Raw genomic sequence first — 11,448 nt, 5'->3', positions numbered from 1 at the left:
TGTGTTTCCTTCTCATCAATCTCAGTAAGATTTGTTGGGGGGTTTTCCACACTAAAAAAACAAAATGAATGATGTGAGGAAATGTCACTCTGGTCAACCCCATAGGGGATTGACGGCTTGAAGCCGTCTTTCCCCAAAAATCGATTAGTTTAAATACTAAACTCCTTATCATTATTTTGCACCAATTGCAACCCATAATTATGAAAATTCCTATTGTAATAGAACATTTTGTAGAATAAGTAGTAAAAGGAATATACTTTTTGATGACTTGAATCATGTTTTTATATTATACATTTCTTTCACAGTACTGTTTGTACTTTACAATATCTTTACCCTTCATTCTTTTTGGACCTTGTCCTTTACATAACTGTTACAGTTTTCAGAAAATATCAACTTACAATGTTAAATCCATTAATATAACCCATTTGGTGTGGATTAACATAAAAATAATTTATTATAAATATTGCACTATGATTTAGTAAATCTTCTCATCATTTGTACTTGTCTCGCCTCAACAATTCAAACCAAACCATTTTCCTTTTGGTTTATTCACAAGTCCTACACAGTTAAAATGGAACCATTCTACAACACAGAGATCAATGTCACATCCCATCATTTCCCCGTAAGAAACTTGATTACACAGACAGTACGTAGGTTCATCAGGGCCAATAGGGGGATCTAGGGGGAAGTTGGTGTTTGTTCTTTCTTTGCCTTCTTCTTCTTTTTACTTTTTGGTCCTATATCCATTTCATCCTGAGAAAGAATGTGAAGGAATAAGCATACATGTATAAATGTATGTGTGTTTAAATACATATTTTTTTAAATAGGTGAAAGTATATAAGGATTGTAAAGGTACACTGAAGAAAAGTTAAACTATCAACAATACACATGTTTAATTTTACATTCAAAACATTTTCATTGATCTATACAAATTAACATCAATTAATTTAAATCTTTTCTTAGTAATATATTTTAGAAAATAAAATCACATTTTAGTCTAAAATGACCAAATCACGATAATAATGCATACAATAATTTCTGAATTTATAGTATTATAGAGAGATGAAATGAACAAGTGTGAGGATTTAAATTTAGATATTGAATTGTCCCTTTGATATGTATATCTAGATACCAATGATGAAATATTGATATGAAACAGGATTGAGAAAAATATAAAGATGCTCTTTTACAGGTAATCTAATTTGATATAAAGCGACATTGCTACAGAAGTATGTTCTATACATATTAGTCCTTTACTTATTATTGTCATGGACTGGTCCACTAAGGGGGATTACCCCTAAGCAACAAAGTTGAATAGGATATAATTATACTTCTCAAACTAAGTTTAATGTTTGACAAAAATGTTTGAGGAGGTAACTAATACAAACAATTTATACCTAACTCTTTATTTCCTGTGTCAAACAATCAAGTAAAGTTGACATTCCAAGGAAGGTTCTGACAAGTTCATATCTTCCCTCAGTAGACAGCATATTAACTGGATTGCTGTACTTTATTGAAGCATCACAATTCTTCATGTTCCCCTCACGAAGGTTATTACAATATTCTTGACTTGTTGCCAGGGATACAAATGTGATCTGCAAATATACAAGATACACTTGATCAGATTGTGCAGATTTCATCTGTCATTTGTTATGTCCACTTTGTACTGATTATCAGTTTTCCAACTATTAATACTACTGTCTTTAATAGATTCAAAAGAACATGCTGAATTGTGAATATATCAGGTCGAATATATAAACAGAATAAAAATAAAATACTACTGTTTGAAACTCATACACGAAAGAGAACCAAGACATAAAAGCTTGTCAACTCAACAAAGGCTCTAAGGTGTCTGTATTGCTCACTATGCAAACAAATTGGCACCAAATGCATCAATCCTGTAAACATGGTAAAAGAATTCTAGTCTATGCAACAATTCATTCCTGCAAAACTTTCATAAATAAAGGGCTGCGCTTTAGCGCATGATACGCCCGTTGCTCTTTTAACTTGTCTTTTATGCTTTAAATGAATTTATATGATTAACTAGAAATATATATACAAATCAAAAGGGATGTTACATTAATATATTCACCAAAGTTTCATAAAATCACCCTTTTTTAAGTATAAAAATTCATTACTTAAGAAAACGTAAAATCTAAAATTTATAAAAATGGAAAGGGAGCTTATGTCAATAGATATAAACAATTTATCAAAGTCGCATAAAATTTTGTGAAAGTGTTAGTTATTGTCCCAAAATTGGAAAATCCCCCCATTTTTTAAGCATAAAAATTCATAACACGGAAATGTAAAATTTGAAATTTATAAAAATTGAAAGGGAGCTTACATCAATAGTTATAAACAATTCACCAAAGTTTGATGGACATTGGTGAAAGCCTTTTAGAGTTATTGTCCGAAGTGTTGAAAATCCCCCTTTTTTTTATGAATAAAGCCCCATAAATCCAAAACTTAAAATCTGAAATTTATAAAAATTGAAAGGGAGCTTACATCAATAGATATGAACAATTCACCAAAGTTTCATGGACATTGGTGAAAGCCTTTTTGAGTTATTGTCCGAAGTGTTGAAAATCCCCCTTTTTTTATGAATAAAGCCCCATAAATCCAAAACTTTTAAAAATCTGAAATTTATAAAAATTGAAAGGGAGCTTACATCAATAGATATGAAGAATTCACCAAAGTTTCATGGACATTGGTGAAAGCCTTTTTGAGTTATTGTCCGAAGAGTTGAAAATCCCCCTTTTTTTTATGAATAAAGCCCCATAAATCCAAAACTTAAAATCTGAAATTTATAAAAATTGAAAGGGAGCTTACATCAATAGATATAAACAATTCACCAAAGTTTCATGGACATTGGTGAAAGCCTTTTTGAGTTATTGTCCGAAGTGTTGAAAATCACCCTTTTTTTATGAATAAAGCCCCATAAATCCAAAACTTAAAATCTGAAATTTATAAAAATTGAAAGGGAGCTTACATCAATAGATATAAACAATTCACCAAAGTTTCATGGACATTGGTGAAAGCCTTTTTGAGTTATTGTCCGAAGTGTTGAAAATCCCATCTTTTTTATGAATAAAGCCGCATAAATCCAAAACTTAAAATCTGAAATTAAAAAAAAACGAAAGGGAGCTTACGTCAATAGATATAAACAATTCACTTAAGTTTCATGGAAATTGGTGAAAGTGTTTTTGAGTTATTGTCCGACGGACAGACGGACAGACGGACAAACGGACGGACGGACAGACGGACAACGGTATACCATAATACGTCCCGTCTAAAAGACGACGGGCGTATAAAAATGATCTAGCAGTTTGGTTGCCACCAACAAAAGGAACTTTAGTAGTGACTTCTAATATAAATAAAAAAGAAGATGTGGTATGATTGCCAATGAGACAACTCTCCACAATAGACCAAAATGACACAGAAATTAACAACTATAGGTCACTGTATGGCCTTCAACAATGAGCAAAGCCCACACTGCACAGTCAGCTTTAAAAGCGTTGAAATGACAATGTAAATCAATTCAAAGTAGAAAACTAAGCATCATTCTCAGTTTTGTACATAAATATGCATATAGTTGCTGCTGGATGTTTAGGTACTAAGGCACTTATAAATTCATGTATTCAACTAATAATACATTTGTATAACAATTCTAATTCATAATTTTTGATAGTCCTTGGTTAATTTGGGTTTCTTTTGTTATTATACATGTTATTTCCTACAGTTAAAATTTATAAATTGGTTGATGTTTTTAGGGTATTCTTTTGCTTGCTGGGACAAGTTTACCAAATGTTCATGCAGTTAAAATGACAAGATGAAGTGTGAGCAAATGCTCACAAAGCATACCCCCAAAACATTTTAATAAACAAAAGTCAGAAAAAAAGAAATACACTGGTTACATGCTATAGTAAGTGCATTTTTAGGGACAAGCTTCAATCTGGGACCAATTGTGGGCCTCCCACCTTTCATTGATTGATTGATTGTTGGTTACTTAAAGTCCACCTTTCATTGAAGACACATCAGTGGCATTGGGATTTTTTTTGGGGTCAAGGTCCAGTTGTCTATTTGACATTTGTTTATAATAAGAATCCCTACCATTGTGCCCTGTACTATGATTCCATATATTCCATTAGGACCAAATACAGATGAAGGAATAACTGCTAACATATCTCCAGCATGCTGACCTTTTAGTCCAGAATCAATAACTGATGTCTTCCTTTCACAATTTCTGGACTGCCTTTCCAGATTTGATGGTCTGGTGTAGTCTTTCTTTACCTTTCAAATATATGAATATAGCATACTGTAAATCTAGAAATTATTGTGTGCATTTATTATTGCGATTTTGTCAATTTAGACTTAAATGCAACTTTAATTTTTACGATGTTGAGAAAAATCCTTTTTAATTCATACAAAATATTTGAAAATGCGAGTTTAAATTATTGCGTTTACAAATCTGTTGCATTTTTCAAAATAATAAAAACCTCGCAATAATTTCGGAATTTACAGTATTCATCCTAAATGCCAGATATATATAAATCCTCACACAACAAACAACTAAATCCATCATAATATACATTGTAGTATCTAAAACTATGTAGTTAAGAAATTACATGGCAGAGAAGTGTTAGATAAATCTTACTTTTAATTTAAACAATGTTGAAGTAAATTATTAAAGAATAACAAAAATACAACTTAATTTTATTTATTTCTCTATTCAAGCATAGCCACTCCATAAAATAGAATAGAGACCTGAACGAACAAAGTCCAGAGCTCCAGATAAGAATTGATCTATTGAGTAAATTTCATCTGTGATTATCATTTCTATTAGGAGCCTAATCCATGCATTATTCTTCACAAGGCTAGTTGAAACTTATTGAATTTATGACATCTATGAAAAGGTGTACATTTCCCATTGGCATTGTTTTCAGGATCATTTGAGTTTTCAACCTATGTTTGGGGTTTTTAAAAGCAAGCATTTTTGGATCAATTGGGTTTTCAGTTAGTTCAATTGAGTAATTACCCAAAAACCTAGCTTATCTTTTGTCTTACATCATATGCTACTTACAAAGTACTCATGATCAATGATTTTTGGACCTGTCCCAAGTAAAGAGCCTCAGGCCTTTGTTAGTCTTGTATGATTTTTAATTTTAGTTTCTTTTGTATATTTTGGAGTTTAGTATGACGACCATTATCACTGAACTAGTACAGATTTTCATTTAGATGATAGGACATGCCGCTGGAATCAGTCATCTTTTCAAGCTTGAAAATATGTGAATAGGTCAGGAAAACTATCAGAAATATACAATAAGGTCAATAAAGTTCACATTACTTTTGTATATTTTTTTTTCTTGTAAACCTGGCTTTTTATTGACCAATTTGGTATTCAACTTTTACATTACAAACCACATGAAACCCAAACAATATGCGAAAAGGTAACATATTTACCTACGCAATATATGATTTATTTTTTAAATCTCAATTATGTGAAAAGAGTGTAAGCAAGCAACAGAACCCCAGCAGTACACCCTATCAATTAAGTATTGAAGTGGACCCACTGAGGCTAAAGCACGCCTCAGGTTGCAGGATTTTCTTGCTGTGTTAAAGATCCATTGCTGGCCTTTGGCTGTTGTCTATTCTTTGGTCAGGTTGACTCTCTTTGACACATTCACCATTTCCATTCTCAATTTTACATGTATCTGCACAACAGATTAAGTCAGAAGTCAGATTAACATGGTACTGTATAGCGGGCTATTTTTGCAGTTGCAAATTTTCATGATTTTCATTTTATAAGGTACCGATGTATACAAAATATTTTGGTGTTTTTTTATTTTGGCGGATTCAAAACTTTAATTATTCCTCAATTTTACATGTATCTGCACAACAGATTAAGTCAGAAGTCAGATTAACATGGTACTGTATAGCAGGTTATTTTCGCAGATGCAAATTTTCATGATTTTCATTTAATTAGGTATACAAAATATTTTGGCGGATTCAAAACTTTCATTATTATCTTTGCATGTGCACTTTAAAATTGGCAGAATTTATTTTGGTTATTTTGTTCTATCCGTGAAAATAAGCAAAAATTTACACCCCGCAAAAATAACCCGCTATACGGTATCATATGCTACATAATTTACCTCTACAACAGCAATAACTTTCTTGTCTACTTCTTCTCCATTTCTAACAAAGCTACAAACAACAGCATCAGGTGTTGAAGTTACTGTCCTGTCCCCAATTGTCAGATGATACGCAGGCAGATTTGGAACATTTCTTTATAATGAAAATGTAGATACAATGAATACATAGTCTTTCAATTAAGAATAATATTATCGGATGTCCCAAGTCAGGAGCCTGTACTTCAGTTGTTGTTGTTGTTGTTTGTTGATGGGTTATATATATATTTGTTTTTTGTTCATTTTTTTGTACATAAATAAGGCTATTAGTTTTTTCATTTGAATTGTTTTACATTTGTCATTTAATGGTCTTTTATAGCAGACTATGCATTTTGGGCTTTGCTCATTGTTGAAGGCTGTACGTACAGTGACCTGTAGTTGTTCATCAAATTTCATTCTGCAGTTTAAAAAGAGTAGTGGATACAAAGGTCAGACAAACGGACAGAAAAATACCATGAATACTATATACATTTTTGTACATGTATATATAAAGCAAGTGTACACGTATAATTAAACCACTGGCACCAAAATCCATCCAAATAGGGTTTTTTTGTATGTTGATATCATTACTGCAGTAATAAAAGAATATAAATAAACATGTACATTGTATATACTTACAAGACAGTAACACCAAATATTCTCAAAAAGGACACAAATAATTCTTGATACATAGCCTCAGTCAGGTTATCAGAATTCTGCCTATGTGTATGCTCTGACACCATAAATAAAAGTTGACTGCAAAATTGCTGTAATCTTGGATATATTCTTCATAAAAACAAAAAAAAAGAATGTTCTTATTAATACAATGTAATTTTGTATCTGCAAATTCAAACTGCCAGACAGCAAATGTTTATTTTGTACATGTATATAAGTTATTAACAATTTATAATTTGATTAATGAATGGAAATAGGGAATAGTGTACATGTATGTCAAATTAAGAGCCAGAAACTCCACCAAAAACAGGAAATAAAGACCACCTACAAAATTATTTGAAATTGTTTTTACATATAACGGGTGTAAAAATTCTATGCAAATAAGATAGATTATTAAAAAGCTATGCAGAGCGAAGCATGATAGGACCACAGAGTTCTTACAAGTGTACCTCTAGCAAGCAAGGATTCAGTAATATGCTGGACACATTGATATGCTTGATACAGTAATGTGCTTGATACAGTAATGTGCTTAATACAGTAATGTGCTTGATACAGTAATATGCTGGACACATTGATATGCTTGATACAGTAATGTGCTGGATACAGTAATGTGCTTGATACAGTAATATGCTGGACACATTGATATGCTTGATACAGTAATGTGCTGGATACAGTAATGTGCTTGATACAGTAATGTGCTGGACACATTGATATGCTGGACACAGTAATGTGCTTGATACAGTAATATTAAAAATAATATAAGATCCATAGAAAAAAACGTACTGGAAGGTTGTGTACCATTAAAATTTAAACCTTCTGCAAGTCTTTGCAGCTTTAATGGTTTGACCTATAATGGTTTACTTTTATAAATCATGACTTTGGTGAAAGTAGTGTCTCATTGGCACTCATACCACATTTTCTTATATCTACAAAAATAAAATGTTTATTGGCTCCTTCCGTTTTTTAGCCTTTGGCCAATTGTTGCTCGGAAACAGTAAAAAATACACATGGTTTACTTGTATTCATTATTTACATAGTAATGTAATGACATCCTCAGTAATGCACAACTGTTGACTGGGACTGCTATACTTAAAACTACCTTCATGACCTTAACACTTACTTTTGGCAGATATTTCTCATGTCCTTCAATTTGTCTTTTTCTATTTTTTTTCTATTTATATTGTATTCAAACAGCCACCTAACAAAACAGGAGTCCTGAAATGGTTCTTTGAACTCTTCAGCCAACTGCCATGCTTTGGAAATTGTTATATCACTAAGTACACTGCAGTCTACATCAAATGCCTCGTTAAGTGCAAATGCATAGCAGTCGTGCTTTGATCTGTGCCTTTCGTCTGTGTTCACCTTTAACATGTAATCTCTTATTTTTATATGGTTTTTTAAGAAAGAGTCAACATATCCCGTATTAAAAACATCAATGGGAGATGGGCTTGGCATGTCTTTAATTTGTAGAATATTGTAAATAGTTTCTTCCATCCAGTCTCTTGTATCCTTTGGAATATGGCCGATGGGACTCGTGTTTGATGAAGTCTGCGACGAACGGGGAGAAGAATTGTTGCCCGCTGATTGTCTTGTAAGTGTTTCCTCTGAATCAGAGTCAGAATGTCTCCTTTTTCTCTTATTTATTGGATCAGTTGTGCTCGAAGGGTTTTGCTTTGACGCCATGTCAGTAGAGTATTTAAGGAAGGGGAGGGAAATCAATGTGTTGTTCTGCGGTTACTTCTTCTTCTTCTTCTTCTTGTTTCCATATGAGCCTCCTTTAGAAGGAGCACCACCATGAGTTGTGGCGTGTAAAGGAGGACTTTTGGAGCCTGTATCGGTACAAAATAATGTGAGCATTGCCTACCAAATTCCCCAGCCAGGCCGTGACGGGTCTTATTACCAGAAAGTTAACCGTCCCCAAACATAAAAAAATCCATTGGACAGTCATTCCCAAAAAATGGGTACAATTCGAATGTAGACACTGTTAAAAAATAAATTTCAACTGAGCAGTGAGAGAGTGTTGTTTTCTTCTGTGTCTATATCTAGTCTGTCATTTTTTTTAATTTTTACTTACACCATTTTAGTTGTTTTCTAGTTTTAGCATTTTTTGTAAGACAAGGTAAGTATGAACGTTTCGGAGGTTAGTGTTGTATAAAATCATCTTAAAAATTGCATTAGAGAAAAACATAAGATTTAAATCCAGGCTCATGTGAAATTGGTTACATTTACCACCATAGCAAACAGATTTATACGTATTATTCTGTATATATTGAAAGCAAATACCAATTTTAAGGTCTGAATTGATATAGTGTTTAAAAAATAATTCAAATAAGTAGTTTTCACAACTTATTTAGTAATAAATTTAAACTAATGAAATGTTATGCTGTATAATATTTTAGTTTCATAATACAGCTTTCCAGGAAAAACCCTATTATTTATGTTTTGAATCGCTTGTATGTATTTTTTATGTTTGTATTAATCCACACCCCCATCTTTGTTACGGAGGTTGATATCAAACCAGTATCTGAATGCTGATACATAGTAACACTTAAGGTGGTATGGGAGTCTAAAATAAAAATGATAGAATTTGTTCATACTTTGCCAAAATGTAGTATCTATTGATATATGTTGAAAAATGTTATAAAAATGATAGGTCACCGCGCATTTTCTCAAGCTACAGGGCGTGACAAAATGACAAATTTTGTATGGATTATACAGGAAAAAACACAATTTTGTGATTAGAAACTAAACAAAATGATAGAATTGTTAAATACTTAAGGAAAAGATAGCTTTCAGACAATGCTTTGAGAATATCAAAAGAAAAGATAGGGTCACCGTACGTTTTTTCCGGCTAAAATACAAAATAGGAAAATTCTATGTAGAATCCTTCAGAAAATGCACTGTTTTAGAGTTACCTCCCCTTAAAATGCCAATTTAATTTATTTTTAAAAAGAGTTACCTCCCCTTAAAATGCCAATTTAATTTATTTTTAAAAACAACCAAAAATAATCATCATTTGCAAAAATATCAATATTTATAAGTTATATTCTTATAAATTAGTTCTTTTAAATAAAAATTCACATTAAATATCTGCATTCCTGCATCAAATTTTGCTAACTTGATAAAAAATCTGGACCTTTGGTTCTCTGTTTTTTACAATTCAAGATGGAGGAAGACACCCATACCACCTTAACTCTTTAATGCTAGCCTTTCTAAACAATTTATTGACATTACAAACTAAAAAACTGTTTTCTATCAAGTTATATGTTTCTTTGAGTCAAATGGACTTGTTCTTGTCAAAATCTCCGTAACGATTCATGAACTTTCACTCAAAAATATGTTTTACCTAAACCAAATACTGTTCAACTTAATTTTATTAGCTCTATACAGATAATGTCATCTTCCTTCACACCATAATGTATGTATTATACTCAACTATGAAGTTTTGGAGTCAAAATAGTTTCATTTCGAAAATTTCTATCCTCCGTAACGACATTTAAAACCTCCATAACGGACATTTCCAGTTCTTACCAACAGCAAACATATAAATGAATGTAAATATTGGAATTAAATGACAAACAAGACAACAGAATTAAACATTTTTCTTAGTAAATCGTTATCTAAAAAGAGTAAAGTCCTGTTAGAGAAAGAAAACTGTTTTTCCTTAAATTTCTATCCTCCGTAACGTAAATCAATGATGTCGTCTTTGATTGACATCACCTTTTGATTTTATTAGTGATAATTGATGAACTGATTTGGTATCTATAACAATGTACAAGAATTTCAATTGGTATGATCGTGTTTACATGCATCTTTAGATTTTTTTTATTTGCATAACCTCCGTTACATTGATGAGTCCTAAATAATCTTGAAAATGTTTGCCGTAAACCGCTGTTAAAGTTATGATTGTCGTCGTAATTACACAAGTTGTGTTGTAGACTATTTTAAATCTACAAAAATGGCTGATATAACGTTTATTAAACTTTATAATGTTGCTCACATAATAGGGAAAAAACAAGTTAACCTACCTTTCTCAAAACAACATTTTTTTTTCTCAAAATCTGTATTTTGTTTGTCTGTTTTCTTTATAATAAATGATGTCTGCTACAAAAAAGACATTCGGCAGTGTCGGCAGCCGCTGATACTGATAAAAAAAGTCTTACAACTTAACTGTAAATAACTGCGTCACGGAGGTTATTTAAACGGAGGTTAGTTTTATTTACATTATACATGGAAATATGTAACAATATTGTTGAGTTGCTTTCTCAAAACTGGTTATTGAGAAGCTTTATGGGTGCTTTCAATGAAATAATTATCATTTTGATTTGTTCTTGGTTAGTGCGTTCCAAAATACGCGTTACGTAGGTTGGATTCTTATATGCGACAATCGAAAAAAAAGAGAAAGAGAAGATTTTTTTTTGATTTTTCGTTTCATTGCAATAAAAGTTAAAGGCAGGATTTTAAAATTTGATGTATCAACTTTGCTTAAAGTCACTTTGGGCATGATTTCCAATCATATAAATATGTTTTGACTGTACTTAAAGATACGTTACGGTAGGTTATACGTTTATCGGCGACATTGGTTTAATGGGTAAATCAAAGTGTA

At 31.7% G+C, this 11,448-nt stretch overlaps 1 protein-coding gene across 2 annotated transcripts; it reads right to left on the bottom strand.

Moving 5' to 3' along the window:
* Positions 1 to 257: 257 nt before the first annotated feature.
* Positions 258 to 8,584, bottom strand: LOC143084948 (uncharacterized). 2 transcript variants are annotated; one of them, XM_076261037.1, is made up of 6 exons: positions 7,963 to 8,582; positions 6,807 to 6,953; positions 6,153 to 6,285; positions 4,111 to 4,290; positions 1,398 to 1,595; positions 258 to 753 (listed from the first exon to the last, which is right to left on the bottom strand). In XM_076261037.1, exons 1-5 carry the CDS (start codon positions 8,523 to 8,525, stop codon positions 1,398 to 1,400), a joined length of 1,221 nt encoding a protein of 406 aa, XP_076117152.1. In that variant the 5' UTR covers positions 8,526 to 8,582; the 3' UTR covers positions 258 to 753. The 2 variants fall into 2 exon arrangements, with proteins under 2 accessions (XP_076117152.1, XP_076117153.1); XM_076261038.1 differs by having other exon boundaries at positions 625 to 753; positions 1,403 to 1,595; positions 7,963 to 8,584.
* Positions 8,585 to 11,448: the final 2,864 nt, after the last annotated feature.

The sequence above is a fragment of the Mytilus galloprovincialis genome, chromosome 8 (genome assembly GCF_965363235.1).
Source record: "Mytilus galloprovincialis chromosome 8, xbMytGall1.hap1.1, whole genome shotgun sequence".
In the NCBI taxonomy this organism is placed as follows: domain Eukaryota; kingdom Metazoa; phylum Mollusca; class Bivalvia; order Mytilida; family Mytilidae; genus Mytilus; species Mytilus galloprovincialis.
Note: the sequence above shows the minus strand (reverse complement) of the source record. Positions and strands in the feature narration are given on the sequence as shown.

What these genes read in the sequence shown, in the direction of transcription:
- LOC143084948 (XM_076261038.1), bottom strand. Translation starts at nt 8,525, where the DNA reads ATGGCGTCAAAGCAAAACCCTTCGAGCACAACTGATCCAATAAATAAG. An exon ending in ATGAGAAATATCTGCCAAAA is followed by an intron (nt 6,954 to 7,962) that starts GTAAGTGTTAAG and finishes GTTTTTATGAAG; the next exon opens with AATATATCCAAGATTACAGC. An exon ending in AAGTTATTGCTGTTGTAGAG is followed by an intron (nt 4,291 to 6,152) that starts GTAAATTATGTA and finishes TATATTTGAAAG; the next exon opens with GTAAAGAAAGACTACACCAG.